Source organism: Brassica napus, chromosome A5 (assembly GCF_020379485.1).
Source record: "Brassica napus cultivar Da-Ae chromosome A5, Da-Ae, whole genome shotgun sequence".
In the NCBI taxonomy this organism is placed as follows: Eukaryota; Viridiplantae; Streptophyta; class Magnoliopsida; order Brassicales; family Brassicaceae; genus Brassica; species Brassica napus.
In genome coordinates, this window is record NC_063438.1 from 22,124,240 (window position 1) to 22,151,425 (window position 27,186).

The window sequence follows — 27,186 nt, forward strand, 5'->3', positions numbered from 1 at the left end:
TTGCCGGTGACAGAAAGAGAAGGAAAAGAAATATGGAGTCGCTTTGGATAAAGAGGAGATATGGAATTGCTCGCAAAGGAAATGACGCAGTGGTGGAGTCAGAGAGGCAGCATCATCGAGACAGGTCCTAGACGGCGTGAGAAGCAGAACTCGAGATGGAGGAGCCAGGGAGACTTCAACGGAGAAGCTCGTTAATGAGGATGACATGTAGGAGGAACAGATCGAGTTTTGATATTGAAGAAGATGAAAAGCTTGTGGTAGAAGATGACGAAACAAAGTTTGCTTCAATGGAACGCACAGTTTAGAGAAAGGGGACAGGTGTCGTGCTGTAGTCATTCGAATTGTTGAACTGTGGGAGACGGCCAGCACTGATCGTGACTTGCATCACAGTCGACTGAAACACATTAAAAAATTATTTCAGTGCTACAACGGTATAAACTCAAACGGATCATCAGTACTTTAAATTGCAGGAACCAAAACCTAGATAGTAAACAGCATGATCAATGACAACCCAAACCAATAATAATAATAATAATAATAATCACATTGCGGCTCACATATAATATTAGATCAAATCAGTAACACTATATTTCTAGAACAAATAACATATGGGAAAATCAACATTTCTATAAGATATTAATCAAACGCATAATCACTTTACAGCTATACTATTTCCAGAGCAGATCAGTAAGTCTAGTATATTTCTAGATCAAAGAACATATGAAAAAATCAACAGTTCTAAAAAACATTATACAAACGCGTTCAGATCAGATCAATGAGTCTCGTATATTTCTAGATCAAAGAACATATGAATAATCAACAGTTCTAAAAAAAATGTTATTCAAAGGCGTTCAGATCTAATGAGGATGGGGAACTTACTTTGACATCAACCATGAGCAGATCCATCCACATTAGCTCTCCACCACGCTTAACATTCCTAGCCTCCTAGAATCGAAGTAGTCTCGCTTCCACAACGGATGAGCACCGCCCAGCCTTGAGATCGGAAAAGAAAACCTTCGCCATAGCCATTGGAAAAGATGAGGTCAGATTCGAGTATCAATGAATCGTGAGAGTACTAAAGTGCAGCAGAGGTGCGGCGCAGGAGGGAGCTTCGCAGTGGTGATTTAAGACGTTTAAAGTCCATTAACTATCGAAGAACCGTTACAGAAGATGGAGCGCAGCTGCGCCGATCGAAGGAGAGCGGAGTTCACGAAGGCGAGCGTAGAGGATGATTAGGGTTCTTCCAGGAAGAGATTGTGGTAGTCAGGCCTCGTACGGACATGATATGAAGCCCAAATGCCAAGCCCGGATCACACTTAAATGATACGCTGCGGATCTGACGTGTCAGTGCGAGGGAGACCCTATTTCAGACGTGGCATCCGACGTGGAGCCCTCAGGAGTGATACAATGTCTTCTTTATATATAAAGATGTTATTTATTGTAGCTATTCATGTTAGAATACTATACTATTTAAAATGTTATCTTCTATTTCACATATTTCTATACTATTTCCTTCAAATAGAACAATCTGCTATGTTTCTAGATTTCATATTTGTTCTTCTCTATCTTTTTGTTTGATTGTTTGTAATATAAAGCCATTTCATGCAAATGTTGGAAAAGATTACAAATAATTTTAATAAGATTTGTTTACTATGCGGTCCAATTTTCTTCTCCTTCATACATCGAAAATAATGTCATCGACAACATCTTCATCATTGTATACTATTTATAGTAGATCCATACTATATCTTGCACATAAAAAATAATATATAGTTACAAATTTTGAGATTTAGGGTTTAGTATTTATGAGCTAGGGTTGGGGTAGTTTTCATATTTAGGGATTATGAGTTAATATTTGGGTTTAGAGTTTATATTTTGAGTTTAGAGTTTAGTATTTTAAAAGTGGAGATTAAGGTTAGGGTTAGCATTATTTTTTTTCATGCAATTATAATCATTTTATAATTTCAGTAAGATGTACTATACTATTAATTATTTTCTTCCATTCTATTTGTATTTAGGTTTTATAGTTAGATCTAGTTTTGTACTTTGGTTTAGGATCAAGTGATTGGAGTTATGGGTATGGTTGAAATATGGTTTATGGTTATTAACAAATTTATTCTTAACTCACAAGTCTATTCAGAAGTTGTATGTAGGATTAAAATTCTATACTATTTTGACGATATGAAATACACATGAAATTTTCTATTTTATCCATTTATTTTATTGTACATAGTGAATGTATGAAGTAAATAAGTGTTTAACGTGGCTGGTTTTACATAAGGTGATTGTAAATAAATGTGACTCACTCCTGTCCACTACTCCAAACGAAGACGTCTCCTCTTTTTCTTTTATCACCGGATACTTGTTAATGACAAGGGCATTACCGGATAAAATATGGGGCAAATGTTAATTTTTTAATAACGTCAAAATCAACGTTATTTTCTTAATTTCTAGTCAAAATTTGGTTAGTAAGCAAATTCACCCTTCTTTTATTCCCAGCCAAAAAGTAATAATTTTGGATTTTTTTAATTGATTCATATAAATTAGCCATGTAATTAAGTTGTTTAACAAAACTTTTAAATGATAAATCTCTCTTACTAAAATTTGGTTAAATTTTTTAAAATAATCATCATTTTTTATGTTTCTAATTTGAAATGCAACCCGATAAAAATAAATTTGAACCGATCCGAACCCGACATAAATACCGAATGGATCCTGTGTTTACGGTATTTTGGGTAGGTTTTATACAAAAAATTCTAAATTTCAAAAAGAAACTTGTACTAGACCCGATCTCAATCCCTAATATGTATTCAAAATCCACTACGATATTATTAAGTATTTAAAATAATTACTTATTACCTGAATAATTAACTCAAATACTAAATCTAATATATTTATTTATTTGGTCAATATTAATGTTTTATGTTTTGACAATTGCATCTGAAGTTCAATTATGAATAACATTGATTTTGAAGTTTAAACAATGTTGTTGTTTTTATTTTAAGTTTAAATAGTGTTTTTATGTTTATAGAGTTGATACTTGTTAACTTTAATTTGCTTATGTTTCACTATGTATGAATTTTGTTTGTATAAGACTTTGGTTTGTCATGAACCATGCATGATTTGCCTGATATTATTATGTATAGTTCAAGGATGAATCTCGTACTATTGATAGACGAGCCTTCCAAAATTATTTTGAAAGACAATAATATGGTATGAGAAAGCTAAATATACAAATTATTGAAAATATTGAAAAAAGTATTTAAGTTTATCAAGTATAAAGTAATATTTTAGAACCGATAACCCGATTAATATATGATACCAAAACTATTTCTGGTTCAACCGGATCTTGAACATATAACTAAACGTGAAACAAATGAGAGTAAACCCAAACCGAATCCAATCCACACTTTTGTAATATCCGAATGAGATTAAAATTCATGAAACCGAAAACCCAAAACCTGAATGAACTTGAACCAAAATTCGGTTTTAGATCCCGATTTTCCAGTCCTAAACTGTCTAGAATAAGAAGACATACAAATCCCTAATTTATCTTGATTTTTTTTTGTCTTAACTTTTTTTTTTTCGACAAACTTAAATTTTATTAATATGAAAGCATAATATCTGAATACAAAGTTGGAGTTAACCACTTAGGTGGATAAACTTTACAATTTTCAAAAATAGAATTTGCTGGACCATGGCGAACAATTTCATGCGCGGCTTGATTTCCATTACGTTTGACAAAAGTAAATGTTGTTGTAGAAAGCCTATTCTTCAATCTATTAATTTCTTCAAGAAGATTCTGAATGGTTGGATTTGTTAGATGATCATTAATCGTTGTAACCAAGATTTCTGAGTCCCCTTCGAAAATCATATCACTATATCCTCCTATCCAAGCATTCTGCATTGCCACCAGTAAAGCCATTGTCTCTGCAACTAAACTGGAATTAGCGAACCCCAAATTAGCCGAACCCCACATATAAGGATGACCATAACAGTTCCGGATAATCCAGTAACTAAAACCGTCTAGTTTCACATCCAGTAAAAATCCATCAATATACCGGAAATTTGAGTAACCGGATTGTAATTATATTATGGGCCTTAAAATGGGCCGAACAATCATTAAACTCTTTTAAAAGCGTGGGAAGGGAAGTTACGAGCGTAGTTAAAAGAGAAGAAAAAAAAAGGTAATAAAAAAATCATCAAACATTGCAGGAGAACCCTAACTTCAACGGGAACCCAAAAAACCAGAGAGATCTCACCAGATCGACCAAAAGCCAAAAACAAAGGTCAAATCAAATCAGATTCTCTTCTAGATTCTGAGGTTTCTCTTTTGGAATGTAAAGTTTCTTACTTTACTTTTAACGCGTCAAGCAGACAGGCGAGGTGGTCAGCAGGAGACTAATGGTGGACGGTAACGGAACTAGCGGAGGCAACTCTCACCAGATTGTTTCTGCGGCGGCGAGGGCTACGGTTTCGTGCCGTAAGCTGAGGATAAACCCTAACAACGAGGTTAGGCCAGATAATTACGAGGATCTGCAGCTCGATTTCCCTAATCCGGTTTATAAGAACCTGGAGAAGTACTTGCCTCCGGACATGCTGGTTTCGAACAGGGAAGAGAGAGTTAGGTTCATGACTGACATTATGCTCAGTCACCTTCCTAGTGGAGAGAGGTCCAAGGTAAAGTTCAAAGCTTTGAACTTTTTTTGTCTGAATTTGAGGATGGGTATCGTTTTGGAGCTGACCCACATGGCTTCTTTGATGATTAGTGTGTTAGTTTCTCGTACCTTTATTACATCACATTGTTGATTCAAACTGGTTAGATGATGATGATGATATAAAGACTTTTCATGTCGATTATGGTTTAACAAAGTGGGTTCTTTTTTCTTTTCCCCCAGGCTCAGAAGCACAGTGACTATAGGAGTAAGATAGTATCAAACTATCAGGTGTGGATCCTTTTTTTATTTATCTTCACTGTGTTCCTTATCTCGCTGAACCAATCATCAGCGAGTAGTTTGAAATGTTTTTTTCTTGTCACCTGCAGCCACTTCACAGGGAGCTGTATAATCTAGTTCCCAGACTATGTTTCGTTCCCTCTTTCCTAAAGGCGATTAATGAGAACACAGAGGATAGTTTCAGAAGCATCATATCTGAAGCTTCTCCTGGTGTTTTTGTCTTTGACATGCTCCTTCCTAGCTTCTGCGAGATGATGCTAGCCGAGGTAATGTGCAATGCATCATTCTTTTTTTAATTTCTCTGTACCCTTTTATGCTATTTTGTTAATGTGCTACTACTGTTTGACGAAGCAGATAGACAATTTTGAAAAGTGGGTGGCTGAGACAAAATTCAGAATCATGAGACCAAACACTATGAATAAATACGGTGCTGTGCTTGACGACTTTGGCCTTGATACCATGCTTGACAAACTCATGGAGTGTTTCATACGTCCCATTTCAAAAGGTAATATATATAACTGAAATCCATTACATTAGACTATAGTTAAGAAGGCAGTTAGTTATGTTACTGTGTTGGGGCTAAAAAGCTTACTTACTATCTTTTGTTTTGTAGTATTCTTCAATGATGTTGGTGGAGCATCTCTGGACTCTCACCATGGGTTTGTTGTTGAGTATGGTAAAGATAGGGATGTTGATTTAGGTGAGTCCTCTCCTACAGAATTTTTCAAATATCCTTATTAAATTCAGTGGAATATAAGCAGTTCTTATAAAAATTTGCAGGCTTTCATGTGGATGATTCAGAAGTAACTCTGAACGTTTGTTTGGGTAACCAATTTGTGGGAGGGGAGTTGTTTTTCAGAGGCACACGGTGTGAGAAACATGTTAACACAGCGACTAAGTCAGATGTATTACTCTTTTTTTTTTGAGTTGCTTTCTTCTCGTATAACTGTCTGATGGCTAATTGAAACAACTGTTTTCTTACGAAATCAGGAGATATTTGATTATTGTCATGTACCGGGGCAAGCTGTACTTCACCGTGGACGCCACCGCCATGGTGCCAGAGCTACAACATCTGGACACAGGGTCAACATGCTTCTATGGTGCAGAAGGTATGTATACAAATCGAAAAACTTGCCTCTTGACTGATCTGACATGGAACTTCTTTCGAATAGTCACTTGTTTTCTTATCAAACTTTTCCTTCTTGTTCCACTCAGCTCTTCGTTTAGAGAGCTTAAAAGACTTCAGAAGGACTTCTCCAGCTGGTGTGGAGAGTGCTCTTGTGAAAAGAGAGAGGAGAAAGCACGGACGTTTGACGCTATAAGAAAGGTAAAGCATTTGATTGATCAAGCATGTTTGCTGTCTCTTGTAAGGTTAGCTAATTCTTTTGCTCTTTGGTGCTATTGCAGAAATATGTTAAAGCAGTGCGTGCACCTCAGGCTTGAAGAAACAGCTAGTAAGATAAATAAGCAATAACTTAGATTGGATGACTTTAGAACTTGGGAACAAGCCTTGTTAGTATTGCTCATTTTTTAAGGTGGCTTAAAACTTGAGCCTTTGTAGAAAATCATTTAAGGTAAATGGCTTTCGGTTTTATCTTTTCTGGACTCTTTGATAACTATGTACATGAAATCTAGTCTCAGTTTCACCTTTTCCACAACAAGTTGTATCGTTTTCTGATACTTTTTAGCATAAGGAACCGTTTAAAGAATTAGTGTTCTCTAATACTATTTGGTGTTGCTGTTCTCTAAATACTCCAGAGTTGATTTAGCTCGTTACTAGAGAGTGATGGATTATGCTGCTCTTATGTGAGCCAGTGTCTGACTACCTTTGTAGTCTGTATTGAATAGAAAAAAGTACCAGGGATCGTACCGACTTTATTGAGCTTTCTATCGTGATGTTTGTAGATGAACTAACAGTTCATCTTCATTCAATACGGATTCTATGGGATCACATTGACTATTTTAAAATGATAAGATTTTTCTGTGGCTGCCTGGTTGTTGTTGATTTAGGGTGATCTGATGATTGTGTTGTTGATTTCTTTCTATGTATCAATGTTGATCCTTTGTTTTTTGACAGAGTTTCTCATATGATGAGCTGAAAATAGAAATCTTGCATGTGTCCCATTAAGAAATAAAAAATGTACGGAGTATACAAGTTACTTAAAATTATTTTATAATTCCTTGTCAGTTGTGACATTGTAGATCAGTGGAAAAATAATTATAGTTTTTTATATTCAAGCTGAGTAATGGTACATTTGTATACAGCCGTTTTTAGAATCTAGTAACATGAATAAAAGAACAAGTTAACTAAAAAACGGTGGTTGCTCCTTGAACTTATATTACTCAAGATTATTCGTATAAAATGGATTAATTATTGATGGGTTTTCCACATTCAGAGCGTAATTGTTTACTTTTGAGTTGTAATCGAAATTGGGTTGCAACTAGAATATGAATAAATGAAAAGATGATTTAGCTAGAATCAAGTCGACAGTGGAGAAGCAAGTAGTAATTTATGTTTTGATTGGGTCTGGTTGTTGAAAGACCAATGAGCTGGAGCAAATAATGTTCATGCAATTGTATACTGTGTTAAGCTATACAACGAATCTGTAACAAATGTGACCCAGTCTATGGTTAGTTGATTATCCACTTAGGCTGCTTTTTTGTCCCACAATCAAAGCAAATGAATTTCTGGTTCTACTTCTAGCATTGCATTATAACCAAATCATAATCAACATATGAAGCAAAAGGAGAAATCTTGATATTAAGTCACTAGAAAGAAACAAAGTAGCACTAAACCACAAAGAAGACCACTTAGCTGCAATGGAACATGATGAAAGTAAAGATGGTCTAAGTTCAACCATTACAACAAAAACAAAAACAGACCAAAACACCAAAAAGGAAACAAAGCTTAAGATAGATAGAGCAAGAGATGTGTACTGAGAGTGAAACTACCACACTACCTCACAGTAACGATGTCATCGATCTTCAAGATCATCCTTACACATTCAGTTGCAAGAGTGATTGCGCTGGTGCTCACAAGCAGAGGCTGCACCACGTTTTCCTCCAAGATATTAGTGATCTGCCCTTTCCTCACATTGATCCCAGAGTTGATTTCCCCTTGAGCATGCTTGTTCCTCAGCTCAGTCACAATTGCAATAGGATTCAAACCTGCATTCTCAGCCAGCGTGTAAGGAATAACCTCCAGAGCTTCAGCGAAAGACTTCACACAGTAACCTTCCATCCCATGGAGCACCTTAGCCCAAGCACCTAGCTGCCTCGAGAGCTCAATCTCTGGCGCACCACCACCTGCAATCAAAAACCTCTTGCTCACCAGACACCTAACAACACATAACGCATCGTGCAGACTCCTCTCAGCTTCATCAAGAACAAGCTGGTTAGATCCACGGACAAGAACAGAGGTGGTTCTCCCCATGTCCTTAATCCCAGTGATCTTCAAAATCTTCCCATCTCCAAGCGACGCTTCTTCAACGAGATCAGCATACCCAAGCTTCTCAGCCCTAAAATGCTCTATGTTAGCAATCGGCAAGCAGTTCAACGTCTTCGTCACGAACTCAATCTCATCCCTCTCCACATCCTTAATCACCATGATCTTAGCCTTAGCCAAATAATGAAGCGACAAATCAGTCACAGCGTCCCTCAAAATACTCTTCTGAATCAGCAACACATTACAACCAGTGGCCTTGATCTTCTTAATCATCCCCAAGATGTAGTTCCTCTCTTCCTTCAAGATCCTATCCATCTGAGTGTAATCAGAAACAACAATACTCTGCTCAATATCAGTCTTGGGAGGCGAGATCTGGAACTGAATCACAGCGATCTTAGCGTTCTCCATCCTCGTGGGCCCACCAGCAGCGTGGCTCACCTTCTTATCAAACACCAAACCGTTAACAGTGTGCGTATCGTCAACAGTCCCACCAAGCTTCTTAACAATCTTGATATCACGCAGATCAACAATCTCCGGCTTCTCCGGATCTATAACTGATAAAACCGCATCCACAGCTAACGGAGCGAGCAGAGTCGAGTACTGGCTAACAACCTTACTGTTCAGCGACGTGCTCGCCGATTTAACTAACGAATCTCGATCCGTTAGCTCCACGGGGACGGCCATGGCGGTTAGGATATCAACGGACTTCGCGCAAGACTTGTGAAGCGCGTCCGAGATCACGGTAGGGTGGATCCCGGAGCCTAGAAGCGTTTGGCACACTCTCAGCAAGGCTCCGGCGAGTACGACGACCGTTGTGGTCCCGTCTCCGGCGGCTGAGTCCTGCGATTTGGAAAGCTCCACCATCATCTTCGCCGCCGGCTGGAGAACGTCCATCTTGTTGAGGATCGTGGCTCCGTCGTTGGTGATGATGACCTCGCCGCTCGCGGTGGAGATCATCTTGTCCATTCCCTTGGGGCCGAGGCTCGTGCGGACGGCGTCGGCGACGGCGCGGCCGGCGTTGATGTTGGCGGAGCGGATGTCTTCTTTACGTTTGTTGTCGACGAAGGATTCGGCCTTGGATGCGCGAGGTCTCGATGCCGTTACCGCCGCCATTGTAGAGTACAGAGGAGAGAGCTCGAGATTTGATTTGATCTCAAAGGGAAATGAGTTTAGATCAGTTTGTTACAGTGGAAAGAGACGCTCTAGGGTTTACGGTGCTCTTTGGTTGCACGAACTAATATCTTCCTGATATAAATGGGCCTGTTAGCCATAAAGGCCCATTATATATCTCCGGTTTTCTAAGTTAATTCCAATTGTTTAGAGATAACCGAACAAATAAAAGTAAACCGGAGCGAAGTCCGGTTTAACTGCTTGTTAAATCTCGGCCATCGTTTTTTAACTCCCGTTTACCAGACAGGGAAGGGTTTGTGGTCGGAGAATTTGCAGAGTCCCACATGTTGATGTCAACTCTTGGGTTAGAATAAAGAAGAAGGCCGAGACACTTCTTTCGCTTATCTCCAGACAGCTTCCGAAGACCCTTATCACGACGTCTCGCAGCGAATGGTGACGGTTGCTGTTTTCTAGCATGAGATTCCACCTAGTGCTTACTTTTGTGTACCGTTTACTTGTGGTTCACAGTCCGCTTGTGAGATGAATCTGTGGAGTTTAAGGTTCTCGGCGTTTCTCATATCGAAGCATGAACAAGAGATTGTGTGTGAGAATTGTGATGGTTTTTCATAAAATCTCAGGAACTGCATCAAGAATGGGACTGTATAGGTATATCTTTTGTTAAGGTCTTGCAATGAAGTGAGAAATATCCTTTGATTCTGAGGTTTTTGTTTGTTCTCTTATGGTCTATTGTTTTTTTGCAGCCGTCAGTATGATAAAGCTGTTGTCTTCTTTCACTTGGATTTAAAAAGGTGGTTTTGCCTTTAAGCATAGAAAGGGAAGTAGATGCTTATCTTGAGGCTTTTCTCGATGAAAGAGAAGACGGGTATCTACGGATACCTGAAACCTCTAGAAATGAATATTTGGCTACTGGTAATAGCCACTATCCGTTGCCAGAAAATATCTTAGACCAAACAAAGAGTGTCCAACTGAAGAGTATGCAACAGAACTGGCTGGTTGGTTGCTCTAAAGCTTTAATCTTAGTGTCTCACTCTCACTTTCTTTCGTTCTTGCAGGTACCTTAGCTTTCTTTTCGATCTTCCATTACATTCTCATGTTTAGTTTGCTGAGAAAAAAAAAGATCATTCTTCTTTGTTGGAACCACCGTAAAGACTGGTGATGTTGTCTCTGTTAGCGGGAAAGGGAGACTCAAGGTAAGACTGTAAGAAGTGAGTTTAGTTAGTGTTTGGTTTCAAAAACGTTAATGTTTTGAGTTAATTGGTGTTTTAATGCACAGATTGGAGAGATCAACGAGACGAAAAAAAAGGGAAATATGCAGTTGAAATCATCAGATATCTGTAGAATGAAGCTGTAACAAGTTATCAAAGGCTCTTTAGTTCTTCTACTTCTCATAAATTGATATTTACTTTTTTATTTGTTTGTTGACATTTTGTAGAATCATAGTAAAGTTCAAAGGAATAAAATTAATCTTCAACTATCCTCCATACGAAATACCAATCAACTTTTAGTTGCGTATAATTTAGGATAAACGTACAAGAATAAATTTCTTCCCAATAAGGTTGAGAAATAATACAGAAAAGAGTCTAGAAATCAATTTATGCAATAGCTAATTATATTCTAAAGACCAATATGCAATAAAATGAGCAATAATTCATACACCATAGGATAAACCAACCAAAATGCAAGAAAATTCTAACACAGCTGAAAAGTACATAAAGACATTACTGTTGCATATATAATTTATGATAAACGTACAAGAATAAATTTCTTCCCAATAAAGTTGAGAAATGATACAGAAAAGAGTCGAGAAATCAATTTATACAATAGCTAATTATATTCTAAAGAGCAATATGCAATAAAATGAGCAATAATTCATACACCATAGGATAAATTAACCAACCAAAATGCAAGAAAATTCTAACACAGCTGAAAAGTACATAAAGACATTATTGTTTATGTACATAACATCAAAATTAAAATGATCTTAGTTTAGACAGACAACAACTAAGTTGATTTTTCGTTAACGATTACAGCTGAATCTTATCTACAATAGCATGACTCTCAAATGAATTTAGTTTACCAATCACATTATGCCGTTCCTTAGATGAACACATAACACATCCGAGTCTTATTATTTTAGTATGTAATAGTAATTCAGTGTGATAATTTGCCGGACAACAAACAGAAACTTGGATGATTTTGTACATAAACTAGAGTCAATAATTTCCAGAAAAAAATATCTGACATCACATTTAGTCGACCTAAAGAGAAGAGAAGAGAAGACGAGAGTACCTATTTCAAATGTTTACAACTACTAGACTTAACATACAGCTACTTTCTTGAATTTGACATCAATCATAGAAACTTAAGAAGCTTCATCGGCTCTGTACGAGTAAGAGATCACATGATAGACACACGTATATAACAGAGAATTCTCGATCACTGTTATAGTAAAAACTCAATCCAACATGTAATCATCAGCATATGATGAAGAATCCCATAAATTGTGAAAATTAAATGATGTCTACTTTTTTGCCAAGACTCAGAAACCAAGGCACAGACACAAATACCATAACATGGAAATTTTCAAGTCTAATATATACAATTTAAAGAATCTCACATAATAATCATCAGCGTAGAGATGTCATTTCACATGTTTAAAATGATCACCCAGGGTAAGGAGCATTAAAGAAAACATAACATTCAAGGTGCAAAGAAACTACTACCACCATCTCTAGTCTTTCAGACATGTTGAATCTACAAGAGATACATCTATTTCATAAAATGAGAAAACTTATAGTAGATGCAAGCACCAAACTAAAGAGAATACTATTGATCTACGACTCCAAGATATCCATCTATCTTACAAGATGAGAAACCTTATAGCTCATACAAGCACCAAACTTACGAGAATACTAACACTATACATGTTTAGAACGATCATTTAGGGTTAGGAGGAGTATTGACACAAAAACAGAAACATTTGAAATTCAATGAAACCACAATATGCATGAGTCTTTCACCTACTTTGATCTACAAGATACATCCATTTCAACAAATTAGAAACCTTATAATACATGCAATAGAGATAACACAAAAACAGAAACATTCGAAATTCACTGAAATTAGCACCACAAATCTGAAGGAGGCTCTCACTTACTACAAGATACATCCATTTCAAAAATGAGAGACCTTATAATGCATACAAGCACAAAACTATAAAGAGTTTTATTAACACTATTTTTAGAATGATCAGTGAAGCTTATGAGTATAAAACAAAACAGAAACCTTTGAAATTTAAGAAAACTACCACCACTATATGGAGGAGTCTCTCGTCTACTTTTGATCTACAAGAGCTCGAAGATACATTCATTTGAAAAAATTAAGAGACCTTATATAATACATGCAATAGAGATTACAAACACTGTAAACACAAAAAGAAATACTCCAAAATCAAAGTAGACAATCTACCTGTTCATCAATGGATATGTTAGCAATTAATTTTCTAGAATCTCACGGATGCTAGCTAAACCATTATAGAAATATTGACTAGTCAGCTTAAATGGAGCATAGAGATTCATTTCCAGTTTCTTTAGTTTATGTGTATATATATCACTTTAACTTTGTAAATTTTCATTAAGTAAAAAATTCCAATTTACAAGAGCAAAGTCAAGAAAAGCATATACCTGAGAAAAGCCTTTGCCTCAATGAGCAGTTTCTGAAGCACAAACCTGAACAGATGAAACTAATCTTTACTTCATGTTTGTGACTCCTTATGATTTTCATAATTTTACCAAATAAATTACAAACAAGTTTGAAATGCACATACCTGTCAAAGAAATCTGCTACACTTGAAATCAATCTTCTATGAGTCTCTAACAATTTGAAGAAGCACATACATACCTGCAAAATTCAGAATTAATCAGTCTATGCTTCACTTAAATGCATCATTCTTACCTTGTGAGTGGTAAAGTAATGAATGTGTTATACATTCATAGTCTGATCAATTTTTTTCTTATCTAACAAGTCGAATCTTTGTCTAAAGACTATTTTAATTCCTTTCATAGTCTTGGATAACACTATTTGAGAAATTTTTCAAGGGTCAGATAGTAAAGTACCGAATCAGTTTTCAGTCTATTGTCTCTGTCTTAAGACTTCATTTAGGCCGTTCCGTTGGTAGTTTTCCCCTTCCATCAAGCCAAAAACGAACTCAAATTTGGCTCATAGTCTTTGTCTTAAGACTTAGTTTAAGCCATTGGTAGTTTTCCCCTTTCATCAAGCTAAAAACGAAACTCAATTTTGGCTCACAGTCTCTGTCTTAAGACTTGGTTTAAGCCATTGGTAGTTTTCCCCATCCAACAAGCCAAAAACCGACATGTAGTCGTTGTCTAAATACTTTGCCAAGGCTTGTGGTGAAGTAAGGAGTCTGTTTTTGATTCATAAAACCTGTCTTAAACTCTTTTTCAGCTTTTGGTCCTTCTCTGTCTAGTTGTTATTAAGCCTTATGACTATTGTTTTGGTTCATAGTCTCTGTTTAAGTCGTGTTTACCGTACAACAACTCAAACAACCATTGTCTTTGTCTAAGACTTTTTAAGCCGCATGTAGTTTTTTCCATCTAACAAGTAGTAGGTTTGTTATAAACAATTCATACTCTTCATCTTGAAGACTTTTCATAAGCTGTGTGTAGCAAGAAAATCAATTTTTGGTCTATACTCCCTGTCTTAAGACTTGGTTTAAGCTGTTGGTAGTTTTTCCCAGCAATCAAGTCAAAACCAACTCAATGTTTATTTCATACTCTCTGTCTTAAGACTTGGATTAAACCATCTGTCTGTTTTCATACTCTGTGTTTGTTTCATATCATCTGTCCTAAACTCTTTTTCAGCCTTTGATCCTTGTCTGTCTAGCGGTTTGTTTTCATACTCTCTCTCTCTCTTAAGACTTGTGGTCTGTTTTTGATTCATATCAGCTTGTGGTGATGTCTTTTTCACATCCAACTCATAATAGTCTTCATCTTTAAGACCTTTTATAAGCCACTTAAGAAGATGTTTCCAGAGCTGTTGGTCGTTCTTTCATCCAACAACTGCAGAAACTAATTCATAAGATTTTTCTATAAGATTTAGCAAGCCGAGGGTTCAATCAAAATTTGTCTAAAAACTTTTCTTAAGCCGTTTGTTGTTTTTCTAAGCCATGGGTACTGGTAACGCAGGGAACCCACTTCTTTGCATTTAGACGTCGTTAAGACGTTTTTTCCACTCCATCCACAGAGTTGAAAACTAACCCCCTAGTCTTTGTCAGAAGACATTCTTTGAGCTGTGGGTAGTCGTCAAGCAATGATTCTGTTTGGCTTAAAGACTTCCATAAAGCTGTGGGTAGTTGTAGTTTTGACTTTCATAAAGACTCTTCTCATAGAGCTGTTGTTGGCCAGATTCAGTCTTTGTCTAAAGACTTTACATAAAGTTGTGTGTAGCAAGAATCTCAAAGTCTTTGTCTAAAAATTTTTCATAAGCCGTGGGTAGCAATATTTTCTAAAGCCTCTTCATCAACTCATGGACTTTGTTTAAAGACTTTATAAGCCGTGGGTAACTCATAGTCTATGTCTAAAGACTTTATGTTGTACTGTTGGTCGTTTTATCCATCCCAACATTCATAGTCTTTTTGTGTCTAAAGACATTTTTGCAAGCCACGGGACATTTGATCCAACCAAACATTCATTCATAGTCTTTGTCTGCCTAAAGACATTTTTTTGCAAGCCACGGGTCGTTTGATCCAGCCAACCTTTGTCTAAAAACTTTATGGAAAGCTCTGTCTAAATACTTTTCTTAAGCCGTTGGTTGTGTTTTGTAAGCCGTGGGTAACAAAATTTTGTCATACTTTTTCCATCATTTACTTAGACATGCACTACCACCAATTAACCAATAGAGTTGTTGGGGCTATGATTTCAAACTTTTCTCAGGGTCTAGGCTTCACGCAACGGGACAATGTCCCCAAATAAGAATCTGACAAAACACTATTGAATTAGTGTCTGCCTATGATCTTCTTTGGGGTTTAATAAAAACCAAACTTGGAAACAAAACAGTAGAAGATAAAGTAAAAGAGCTTAACTGTTTTACTGCTGCTACTTCTTTGCCTCCAAGATCCCATCTTATCTTCAATTGTTTCAGTGACTCTATCCAGAGGTATGATGTAATGGAATCTGTCAGCGATGCTTTCTCCACACAAACATACTACTGTAAACAAAACAAAAAAAGAGGAAATGTTACTTGTATGATGAAAACAGGTGAAAGAATAAAACTTGGAACTCAAAAAAAAATCTCTGTCTCAATATTAATTCCCTATGTCTATTCCTCATGAACACAATCGTACATTCTGTAATCCTTTACTCTCACAAATAAGATATTAAGGAATCAACAATGGTGCTAGTGCTAGCACAAGAAAGAAATCAAATAGATCAAACTCTAGCGTAATATCCATAACTAAACCACCAAATTAAAGCACAATCACGCTTTACAATAGATCAAACTCTAGCGTAAGACAGAGAAGTACCTCATCTACGAGGGTTTCACGAATGACTCAAGCGTTTCGTTTCTCTTGTAGATTCAACATCACTACTGCAACACATAAATAACGAACGATTTAGAAAACTTGAAACCCTAAATCAAAATCGCAAAGAGGATTACGGATCACATCAGTTTCACGCGAACTCCAAACAAGATAACAACGGAACAAAAGCAAATTCAGGATCTACAGATTACATAAATCGAAGAAGAAACTTATTGATTTAAGAATCTCACCAGTTCCCCACATGTACAAAGGGAGACTTCCTCGATAAATTGAGTGAGAGAGAGAGAGAGAGCTCCTCTGCTTTTATTATGTATCGTTGCGTCAATAATTTTCTAACGGATACATTTACGGTACGATCAAACACCAAAACCGAACCGGTTTAAGATCCATCAGATACTTTAATTAGGACGGTCCTGCATTTCCCGGTTATAAAGCCAATTAATTCAAATTTCAAAATCGAGAAATATGATACGAAGTGGCAAAACAAAAAGCATATGATTAGTTATTTTAAGATGACATGGACATGCTAAGGGTTGATGATTAAACCATTTTAGTATTGTAAGATACGACTACAAGAATTTAGAGTAAAAATGCAGTAAATATTTATTTTACACCGACTGTCGTCTCTGCAATAACTCAAAAGCTTTGGCAAGAACCGGCTTGAACCGGTTTATATCAACGGTCACGTTCTGCCCTACCAAATAGGCTGCCTTGAACGCCGTCCACCCACCTTTCGCAACCGCCGATGGATCTCTAACGACCTCGTGATCACGTCCGTACTGCCGCACAAGCGAGCTCTCCTCCGCCGCGATCTTGTACTCCAAATACCTCAGATTCATCCCCTTCGCCGGCCTCCCGAAATCCGTATCCGCCAGCCACTCGAATCCACCGATCGGAAGAATCTGAATCACCACCGCGTTCTCCGGCAGGAACACCATGTTCGTCAGCCCCGCGCCGTGAACGCCGAGCATCACGTCGCACGAGTTCACCGTCTCCGCGAAACTCGCGACGCCTGTGTTCGCTTCCGCCACCACGACTTCGAATCCGATTTCTCCCGCCGCGTTCGCGATCTCGTCGGTGTTCGTGAACGCTCGCGATCTGGCTCTCGATATAATCAGCATCCGTGGCCTCCGCCGCAGACTCTCTCCGGTACTCACGGCGGCGTTTCTCAGCGAGTATGTGTCTCTTAGGAACCTCCGGAAATCGGACATGGAATACTCGGAATGCGAAGGATCGATCGTCAGCTCTTTGAAGTACTCTGGATGGCGATTGAGGCCCACGACGACGGTGGTGAAACAGTGCGTTTCATCTTCTCCGTCGATGTAAATCAGTTCGTAATTCGAGAGACTCCTTAAAATCTCCTTGAATTTGTTGATCCACGGTTGATTCTTGTTCGTCACGAGGAACTGAACTTCTCCGTTGAACCTACGCGCCGTCGTGAAAAGAGGGACCACGACGTCGGTGAAATCGTGGAAGTTGTTCATCGTGTAGCCTCCGAGAGAGAAAATCATCGCGGGAACGCTGTGATTCCTAACGCATCGCGATGAGAAATTAGCGTTCTCTAAATGGTCAGCGTTTTGTATTAACTTCACTGTCCACTCTCTAACGCGATTCATGGCCACAAGGTCACCTTTTCGCGCGTAAGGTCTCATTTGCCACGTGGAATTCCCCGAAAAGGCAGACGTGATTGTGGAAAGAATCGTCGCGGATTTACCGTGGACCCTTACGTCGCCGTTAAACTCGCATATCTCTGTTCTTGATTGCTTCTTACACTTTATCGTTTCATCCATTTTATTGCCGTCTGAAAATTCAACAAAACATTTTCAGAATCATTAAAATATGTAGAAAATGCTTAAAACGATTAAATAAACAAAGACAAAAGTTAAGAATGTGAACCTGAAGCAGATTGTTCATTGGAGATTGAAGTGGGTGTAGTACAGTTAAACAAATCAAGATAATTCTTGGGCAAGCTTGTGTCGTTGCAAACACTTAGCTTGTCATCTTCAGAACTGGTTAATCTCTGCGTATTTGTAACATTTGATGTAATGTTATTTTGAGTCGTCGGGCTAATGAGAGACTCAGAAGCTCCAGATGTTGTTGTATAGTTGCTGTTAAACGCTTGCGATTTATGCGTTTCTGTTACTCTCACCATCCTTAGACCAGTGTCCACTGATAATTGCGTATCCACTGAAGAAAGAAGACGTTAGTTAATTGCTGTTTCCGCGTTTTCTGGCGCTTTGAAAGCGTTGTAAAGGGACTTACTGGTTGGTAATAGGTTGAGATACGATTTAAAGATGGTGCAAAGAGTGAAGACGAAGAAAAGAGAGGCAATGAAAGCTCCATAGCCAAGTCTCTTCTGCTCGTTTTTGCTAAAGCTACGAGCAAGTATTGTATGGTAAAGAAGATCCTTCTCTTTCATCTCTATCGTCTCTTAAGTTACGCAAAACTTTTTATTTCCTTGTGCTTCAAGGAAACTCTAGAACCAGGGTTTACTCGGAAATGTAGAGGTGAATCAATGTTGGAGAGAATTTTGTAAGAAGTATATAAAAACGACGACAATGCTACTCGTGTTCAATGATTTTCTGTGAATGTCGGGATCTTAAGACAGGATCACGAACTAGAAGTTCTACGTGTTGAAAATCAAAAAAATTTAATGTTCGGTTTATTATTAAAAGAACAGGATTTTATTAATTAATAAGTCTTGCCGGCATTGGAGAGTACTGCAAGGATTTGGAGGGCATGAAGTCTTAGTAAGAAGCTTAACGAATGCTCCCCACGATTCTTCTTTTTAATTAGCTTCGTTTTAATGTAAATTAGTATATATATATATATATATTATGATCACCTAACCATAATATAGAAACTAGATTTTGTCCCGCACGCCCGTGCGGATCTATTTTTTTTAAAAAAATATGATGATATTTGCTTCTTATGTCACTATTTAGGGTTGAGTAGAAAACTTGAATTCGAAGATTCAAACCGATCTTAATCCGAATAAGTAGTACTAAATCCGAACCAGAATTGATTAAATATCTGAATTATTCAAAATTTTGGTATTTGAATAATTGAAACCTAATCCGATCCGAACCGAATTATTTTGGGTATCCAAAATAGATTTATATACTTATATATATGATACTTTTAAGTTCGAATAAATGCTTGAAAATATATAGAAATAATTAAACGTAAATATCTTAAATAGTTAAAAAAATACTCAAAACTCTAAAAATACTTAAATAATTATTAATTCTCTATCCAAATATTTAAACCAAACCTATTTAAATTGGTTATCCAAATCAGAACCAAATCTTCAAAGATCTGAACTGAACACGAAATCCCAAAAAGACCCGAAAACGAATCCGAACGTCCACCCCTAATCACTATTATATATATCCTATATGTGTTATCATAGGTTACAAAATATGTGTTATCATATAACTAATCGTATTTTATACGTACCATCAAATAAGTTTTCTTATAATTAATAATATTTTATACGTACAATCATATAAATAATCATATATTATATTTTAAAACTTAATGTGAAATATAAAACCATAATTTAAGTTGGTGTTTGAAATTGGATTTTGTATTGTATTTTTATTATATATATTTAAAAAAATTATAATAGTTATTGGAAAATATGTTAGTAAAAATCAAATTTTGAATATATGTATATTTTTGAATGAATTTTTGATATAAATTAATTTTAAATTATTATTTTGATTTGAATATATATATCAAGTAACATAGATCCATTACTTTTTAATATAATGTAATGGACTTTCAATTTTTTTAGTAGCATAAGCCCATTATTATTTTTTCTAATTTACTGCTATCCATGTTTCCAAACAGTACTATTTTTTAACTAGTATTCATATTGCCAAACAATCCCAATGTGTACTTCAACTTTAATAATATAGATAAGTTTTGATTACATATGTAAGATACTCGATTTCCTAATATTTATTCATTTCTTTTCAATCTTCAAAGACGGCAGCCGTATGATTTGTTTAATGTGGTTATGTCAACCATCAGTTAATATTCTTTGGGAGAATGATTTTTCCTGCTGGTAATTTTATTTTCTCGTTTCTTCAAAAAAAAAAGCTCAAGGCTTCTACAATTAAGAATCTTTCACGTATTATCAATTGACTGATGTAGTTTCGTTCATCCAATGAGAACAGCTGAAGTTGAAATCATTGGCAAAAGAATGATAGTCTTTGATACCATTCATGACCAGATTTTTCATTTACCTTTTATCATTGATAGTCTTTGATAATGAAATTTTACATGGTATGATAATCAAATAAATAGATGTATAGGAAAATCACTATTTATTTTAGTTTGGGGACGAGTCTTGCATTCTCGTCAAAGCTATTTATAAAACTTTTACAAGCCTATCGGAAGTCGAAAGCAGTTTTAATTTCGAACTTTTTCAAAGTTTTACTATTTATTTTATAAGCTTTTATAAACTACCAGATCCTTTCTCCGCGCTACGCGCAGTTAATATATTTAAATTTGTTACATTTATCATTTTTATTTATATGTGAATTTTTGTATATTAAATTATATATAACTAATTTTCAAATTTGTTTTTTTTTTTAATTTGAAGTAAGTATTTCTATTATATGTAACAAAATTAACTAATAAAATATGAAGAATTAAGTTTGAGAACTTAGAGTTATGTAAAAAAAATATAATTATGTATAGAACATAAATTATCTTAGTTTAAAAGATCGGAATCTCATCTCGAATAAATTCACGAAAAGAAAAAGTACTCCAATAACCTACTAAAAATATAAAACCCCCTTTTAAAAAAAAACGTACTTAATAATATTTTTTTACGTGTAATAGTTGAAAACTGACAATTGAATATCGATCTAGAATATTATTTTAATAGATCCAATGGTAAAATATTAATTGCAATAAACATATTTTGAATTTTGTAATATTACATGAATTAGAAATCTTTAAAATCTAAAATCTATTTTATTAACATAATATATTTTTTATTCATTTATTATTTTGACGTTACAAAATATTACTTCAGTTTTATTTGTATATTGATTTTTTAATAATTTAGTTTCTTTTTAAGTAATTTTAAATTACCAAGAATATAATATATTTAAAATTATTTATTTAAATATATCCAAATGTGATGTCTAATTTTTATGGGTGTTTACGTTAACCATATTTAATTTGTAGTTTGTATATTTTAATAACACCTTGTTGTGTGCTATTCTATGGTTTTAATAAATGTGTTGTCATTTCATTTTTATTACTACTAACATGATTTTTTAGTGATCAGTGATAATGTATTTTTAACGTTATGTATTATATTTTATCGTATATTTTCTAACTCTTCATGCTGGCACTTTTTTTAGAATCATTTTAATTAGATAATAGGTTTAAATATGTAAATAAAACTGTGTATGTTGAAAATTTAGATTTTTTAGTGTAATTGAACACTATCAATTATGGAAATTATATTATGATTTTATTTTACTAAATCTTTCTTTCTGTGTATATTTTTTGTTTTATTTTACATTTTTACAATTTTATTGCACTATTCTTTAATTACAGATAATTGTTATTTCCAATTTTTGTTTCATATACTTTAAAAGTCTTTGGTTGATTTTTATTTGTTTTCTTACTCCAATTACAATGTACAGTTCGACCAATTTTTTTTTGGGATCAAACTACTAATATCATCAGATAGAAAAGCTTAAACACCAAGAATAGAGTTAGTATTTGTGCTAAATAAAACTGATTTAGCCACAAATATAGTGAGATATTATAATATTAGAAGGTATGAAAACTCTTCTATGTTGTCATATCGTGGACATAATTAAGTTGTTGTCAACTGATTTTATATTTGTGATAACTGGAAATACATTTTTATGTCTTCCCTACATCATCCTTAATTGGTTTACGGTTCGACTATTTCTAATATACTGAAAATAACATAATATTATGTTGATTATCTCCTTCCAATTAGGAATGCACAGAATGAGAGAAATTCAAGGTGAGACCACTTTACAATTTTGTCTTCATATATATATAGAGTTAGTTTATAGATTACTCTCTTTGTTTTAAAATGTAATAAGTTTTAATTAAAATCTGTAATATTTAAAAGTTATTACTTTAGAAAACTGTCATTTAATATATAAATTTAATCAATTATACAGTAATTTACATAATTTAATTGGTCACACAATATCCAATAAATATAAAGTTACATTGAAATATAAAAACAATTTATATAGCGAAACAAAAAATACTTTTAAACCATTATATTATAAAACAAAAGAATATTCAAATTATATTGAAACATTAGAATAATAAGAATCAGAAAAGCTGAAATATCAACGTCGATCATTTACGTCGGCCATGCCTTAGACCATCTCCAATGTATTCCTCTATTTTTTTCTTTAAAATGGGGGAATTTCATAATAGAGATGGATTTGTCTCCGATGTATTTTTTCTATTTTCTCTCCTAAAAGAATATTCTTGATATATTCTTTTCTAAGTTTACAGATAATATTTTTTTTATTTGTGAAAGTTGAAAACCAAACTAATTTATTTTAGTATTTTATAAAATTATGATATTATTTACACTAAATATTTCTTTACAAACTATTATGTAAATAAAAAAATATAATTATATTTATATAAAAAATATTTTTCACTAAAAAAATATTTTTGGTTATAATTTTTTAAGTAAAAAAATTAAAATGATCATTTTAAAAAAAAAATAGAGGAGGTGACATGGCAAAAATATAGTTTCTCATTGGCCGATTATTTTCGCCTACGTGGACACTCTATCTGAGGCTTATATCTTCTAGTTTTAATTAAAATCTGTAATATTTAAAAGTTATTACTCTAGAAAACTGTCATTTAATATATAAATTTAATCAATTACATAGTCATATACATAATTTAATTGGCCACACAATATCCAATAAGTATAAAGTTTCATTGAAATATAAAAAAAATTATATAGTGAAACAAAAAGTACTTTTAAACCATTATATTATAAACCAAGGGAATATTCAAATTATATTGAAACATTAGAATAGTAAGAATCAGAAAAGTTGAAATCTCAACATCGATCATTTACGTCGGCAATGCCTTAGACCATCTCCAATGTATTCCTCTATTTGTTTTCTCTAAAATAGAGGAATTTCATAATAGAGATGGATTTGTCTCCGATGTATTTTTCTATTTTCTCTCCTGAAAAAGAATATTCTTGATATATTATTATCTGAGTTTAGAAATAATATTTTTTATTTGTGAAAGTTGAAAACCAACCCAATTTATTTTAGTATTTTATAAAATTATGATATTATTTACACTAAATATTTCTTTACAAACTATTCTGGAAATAAAAAGTATAATTATATTTATATAAATAATACATTTCACTAAAAAATATTTTCGGTTATAATTGTTTAAGTAAAAAGTTAAAGGATCATTTTGTAAAAATAAATAGAGGAGGTGACATGACAAAAATATAGTTTCTCATTGATCGATTATTTTCGCCTACGTAAACACTTTATCTAAGGTTTATATCCTTCTTTTATTACTTGTTTGCTTACGGATCAAAACTGAAAAACCTTGTTTATATTTATTTCTTTCTTTTTTTAACTCAATGTGGTGGTTGTTCTTTCAATTAGTAATAAAGCATCTTTTCAATTTCGTTTAAAATCTATATGGTGGTTGTTGTTCCAATTAGTAATGCAAATCATTTTAACTTTTCAGAGCAAAAGATTTATATCACGTGGACTCGTAAAGTTAATAGTCATGCATCCTTGCATAGAACATCCAAACTTATCAAAACTTGCAGTGCTTATAGAACCGTTTAGGTTACAGACAAATCTCTACTTTCCAATGGCATCTATAAACAAAATGCAGATCAGCTCGCAGCACATTTTGCCTCAACCTTTATGTTGTACAGAGCAAGCTTATGAGTAACAAACGGATGATAATTAACACATTTTGCCCACACATTCCGGCTCTTAAGGAAAGTCTTCGGTTGGTTGCAGCACCACCGGCACCGGTTGACATTCCAGGAGCCTTTTAAATCACCAAGGGGTTTAAATGGGCTCGGTTTTGACTCGTAAAGTGCCTCATGCTCTGCTATGAGCTGTTCTTGGAGCTTCATCAAATCTTTTAACATGCAGAAACCAGTATCATGAGAAGTTTATATTGGCCAAAAAAATTCTGATGGAAAGCAGATAAGTACATACCCATTGGAGTCGGTGTTCTTTCTCTTTACCGTATGAGTAAGTTATACTCCTCAAACATGGGAAGTAGACGGATCTACACACAGAAAAATAGTGCTTATTGTGGCTGCTCCATGGCTTCTCGAATTGCAGCCTTGGTACCCAAATGTAACATCAATCTAAGTAACACTCCAGGAAAACTAATCATCTATAGTAATAAATGATCACTGACCTGGTTTTACATATCCATCTTGTCAAACTCATGAACGCAACATATTCCATTATCAAGCGTTAAGGCACCAGCCTGCTAAAGAATAAGATGGCATTAGGCAGAGTTAAAACATTGAAATAACATTATTTCGAGGATCAGTTCATCAATTCAAAAATTACAATGCAAAACTCACAGTTTCAGGTTTTTTTAGCCACAGTTGCAACCAACACAGCTGCAGAAGAGGACTGCGGTGTAGATGCATCAACAAAGCGACACTGAGGGGTTTTTTAGAAAATATAAAACAACAGCAATTAATATCCAATGAGAACCAGTACCTTAGGAATGAGTATTTAGCACAGACGTTTATGTCTCCTCTAAGATTAATGCCTTCAGGAATAGTCTCATGCACATCTGCAAGGAACATGAGACCATCTATTCCTGTTTGTATCATCTATCCAGGGTAAGTTCTTTCACTGGGGTTGATTGAGCTTCTTATAAGTATTACCGATACAACTTAAAACAACAACAATATTTTTTGTTTCAGAGATCAGACAATGAAGCACAATCAACACTCACCAGAAATATCAAGGTATGCCTCAGGCAAAATAGGAGGGCCATAATCAATTGTCTTTCTTGAGCCGTTAAAAATGCGCCCAAGCATCTCTTGAGATACATGTGTTTTCAGTAACTGAAATCGTACAATGCACAGAAAAGGTTGAGATAAATCATTATAAGCAACCACTGGTTCCCAGAAACTCTTAAAAGAAGAGACTTTCATAGTAGATACCTCAGTGAATTGAACGGTGTCAATTTCAGATGTTCTTTCAAAAACCTGAAACCAAAAGAAAATAAGTTTATTGAGAACATTGAACTTGTACAGCCAATTGCCTTGGACAACAGCTTTCTCGCCATCAACCTCCATGACCTGACCACGTCTCATAGATCCATCACCTAAGCGAATATTAACAATCTCCTGGTACTTTGGATATATTTAGATAGATTTCCTCTCCTTTGGAAACGATACTCGTTTTCTGATCAAATCATTGAAAGTATCGATGATATTAAGAACTGAGAGACTCTGAAGCAAGCAGTAGAAGTTGAATACACACAAAAGAAAAAAAAACTAACCCCATCAAATTGACAAAAAGCTGAATAGTTAGCTCGATAGAGAGCTCCAACATCGGACCACCGATGCGTTGTCTCTGATTGCCTTGCAAGTTAACTGATACGGCCGAAGAGCACCACCTTCATCGCAATTGAAGAAGTCACACCTCCCATCTCTATCTTAGTAAACTCCACTCTCTCTCTCTCTCTGTTTCTATCTCTTACACAGTGTATAGGCGATCCGTTTGGGTGGTAGCGTTTCAGAGAAGAATACGAAACTGGTGAGTTAAATATCAAGTAATGGGATGGCTGAATTGAAGGATCTTAATTAATTGAATGCAGAGGAGAGGTGTTATGAAGACAGTATCCCAGAGGTTGTGGAAGCAAAGGTTTCGTAGCCGAGGAAGAAGATGGAAGTTCATATGGACTTTTGGTGGACCAAGATTGGTTCGTGCTGGGCTACATAAATTAAATGGACAAACTTCTGAAAATGTTAAATTTTGTGTGCGAAAAAGAGAACCGTGTGTTTAGTCATAATTATTAGAAGTCCAACATGGTCTGTGACATGGCAAAAAAAAAGAATCTTATTGGTTAATTATAATTGTCGACGTGGACACTCCAGCTAATGAGTATATCTCTCTTTTATTGTACTAGGGATTAACCCGGGCTACGCCCGGGATTTTTATTTTTTCTAATTTAAGTTGTTAAATTATTTATATTTAGGCTATGATATATATTTATATAAATGTTAAAATGCATATCATAATTAAAATTTATTTTTAAATTTTAAAACGTTAAATTAACATATTTTTTACTATTTAAATATTTTTTTGTAATTTTATTGGCTATCTAGTTATCATATTTAGCAAAACTATCTTTTGAGCGTTGGAATAAATGTTTTAGAGATTTTATTAAACTGCAGAGTATTTTCGGATCGACCACATGCTCAACATTCGATCGATCCGTAAAAAGATGGTCGATCTCCTTGGCCAGGTAAGTACAATTTTAGCAAAAATATCTTTTATTTTCAAATATTAAGTATATAACTATTCTTTTTAATATTTTTTAATTATATTTTTTGATTAAATTATTGTATTATAATGGTTATGTAAATATTTTTTGTGATGTTTGAATTTGTGTTGTTCGTATACTTAACCTAGATGATATTGATGTTAAACAATTTATTGTTTTCTGGAAATAGAAAATAATGATATATCAAAACGTATCTAATACTTGTTAAATGATAGTATAATTTAAATTACATCCATTATTTGAAAATAACCATTTGTTGTTTTTATTTTTATTTTAAATTAGAAATTATTTTTATTTAAAAACATTATTCATATATAATATAATAGTTTAAGTTTGGAAGATTAATATATATATATAAATTATGTATATTTAAAAAAAAAAAATTTAAGATATTATATATTGACTATATTTGAAAACTCTCTGAAATTATATTTTAAGCATAATATTATTATTATTTAATTTAAGTTATTTTAAACATAATATATGCTAAACCAACTTAAATTATATTTACAATAGGACCATCC

General features: G+C 34.5%; 4 protein-coding genes across 12 annotated transcripts; 1 reads left to right on the plus strand and 3 right to left on the minus strand.

Annotated features, from left to right (window-relative positions):
- Positions 1-4,151: 4,151 nt before the first annotated feature.
- Positions 4,152-6,661, plus strand: LOC125608979 (2-oxoglutarate and iron-dependent oxygenase domain-containing protein CP2-like). The gene is made up of 10 exons (XM_048779657.1): positions 4,152-4,289; positions 4,378-4,680; positions 4,899-4,946; positions 5,045-5,221; positions 5,310-5,460; positions 5,569-5,655; positions 5,736-5,860; positions 5,946-6,064; positions 6,171-6,282; positions 6,363-6,661. Exons 2-10 carry the CDS (start codon positions 4,405-4,407, stop codon positions 6,396-6,398), a joined length of 1,131 nt encoding a protein of 376 aa, XP_048635614.1. The 5' UTR covers positions 4,152-4,289; positions 4,378-4,404; the 3' UTR covers positions 6,399-6,661.
- Positions 6,662-7,691: 1,030 nt separating this feature from the next.
- Positions 7,692-9,629, minus strand: LOC106436133 (T-complex protein 1 subunit delta). Its single transcript, XM_013877090.3, has one exon. It carries the CDS (start codon positions 9,511-9,513, stop codon positions 7,912-7,914), a length of 1,602 nt encoding a protein of 533 aa, XP_013732544.1. The 5' UTR covers positions 9,514-9,629; the 3' UTR covers positions 7,692-7,911.
- A 6,941-nt stretch (positions 9,630-16,570) lies between these two features.
- Positions 16,571-19,202, minus strand: LOC106436129 (alpha-1,3-arabinosyltransferase XAT3-like). Its single transcript, XM_022720365.2, has 3 exons — positions 18,353-19,202; positions 17,987-18,277; positions 16,571-17,891 (listed from the first exon to the last, which is right to left on the minus strand). The coding sequence occupies exons 1-3, from the start codon at positions 18,507-18,509 to the stop codon at positions 16,699-16,701; spliced, it is 1,641 nt and encodes a 546-aa protein (XP_022576086.2). The 5' UTR covers positions 18,510-19,202; the 3' UTR covers positions 16,571-16,698.
- A 4,671-nt stretch (positions 19,203-23,873) lies between these two features.
- Positions 23,874-26,238, minus strand: LOC106446893 (V-type proton ATPase subunit B 2-like). 9 transcript variants are annotated; one of them, XR_007339510.1, is made up of 8 exons: positions 25,655-26,221; positions 25,314-25,557; positions 25,103-25,214; positions 24,862-24,977; positions 24,720-24,771; positions 24,548-24,622; positions 24,340-24,469; positions 23,874-24,259 (listed from the first exon to the last, which is right to left on the minus strand). XR_007339510.1 is itself a non-coding variant. In XM_048779665.1 (8 exons), the coding sequence occupies exons 2-6, from the start codon at positions 25,464-25,466 to the stop codon at positions 24,554-24,556; spliced, it is 459 nt and encodes a 152-aa protein (XP_048635622.1). In that variant the 5' UTR covers positions 25,467-25,557; positions 25,655-26,238; the 3' UTR covers positions 23,874-24,259; positions 24,340-24,412; positions 24,548-24,553. The 9 variants fall into 9 exon arrangements, 7 of the variants coding, with proteins under 7 accessions (XP_048635622.1, XP_048635621.1, XP_048635619.1 ...); XR_007339509.1 differs by having other exon boundaries at positions 24,548-24,619; positions 25,655-26,219; XM_048779665.1 differs by having other exon boundaries at positions 24,340-24,412; positions 24,548-24,619; positions 24,862-24,937; positions 25,655-26,238.
- Positions 26,239-27,186: the final 948 nt, after the last annotated feature.

What these genes read in the sequence shown, in the direction of transcription:
- LOC125608979 (XM_048779657.1), top strand. Translation starts at nt 4,405, where the DNA reads ATGGTGGACGGTAACGGAACTAGCGGAGGCAACTCTCACCAGATTGTT. An exon ending in ACACAGCGACTAAGTCAGAT is followed by an intron (nt 5,861 to 5,945) that starts GTATTACTCTTT and finishes TTACGAAATCAG; the next exon opens with GAGATATTTGATTATTGTCA. An exon ending in CGTTTGACGCTATAAGAAAG is followed by an intron (nt 6,283 to 6,362) that starts GTAAAGCATTTG and finishes GTGCTATTGCAG; the next exon opens with AAATATGTTAAAGCAGTGCG.
- LOC106436133 (XM_013877090.3), bottom strand. Translation starts at nt 9,513, where the DNA reads ATGGCGGCGGTAACGGCATCGAGACCTCGCGCATCCAAGGCCGAATCC.
- LOC106436129 (XM_022720365.2), bottom strand. Translation starts at nt 18,509, where the DNA reads ATGAAAGAGAAGGATCTTCTTTACCATACAATACTTGCTCGTAGCTTT. An exon ending in TCTCAACCTATTACCAACCA is followed by an intron (nt 18,278 to 18,352) that starts GTAAGTCCCTTT and finishes TTCTTTCTTCAG; the next exon opens with TGGATACGCAATTATCAGTG. An exon ending in CAATGAACAATCTGCTTCAG is followed by an intron (nt 17,892 to 17,986) that starts GTTCACATTCTT and finishes TTGAATTTTCAG; the next exon opens with ACGGCAATAAAATGGATGAA.
- LOC106446893 (XM_048779660.1), bottom strand. Translation starts at nt 25,466, where the DNA reads ATGAGACGTGGTCAGGTCATGGAGGTTGATGGCGAGAAAGCTGTTGTC. An exon ending in GGCATACCTTGATATTTCTG is followed by an intron (nt 24,965 to 25,102) that starts GTGAGTGTTGAT and finishes TGATACAAACAG; the next exon opens with GAATAGATGGTCTCATGTTC. An exon ending in GGCTAAAAAAACCTGAAACT is followed by an intron (nt 24,623 to 24,719) that starts GTGAGTTTTGCA and finishes CTTATTCTTTAG; the next exon opens with CAGGCTGGTGCCTTAACGCT.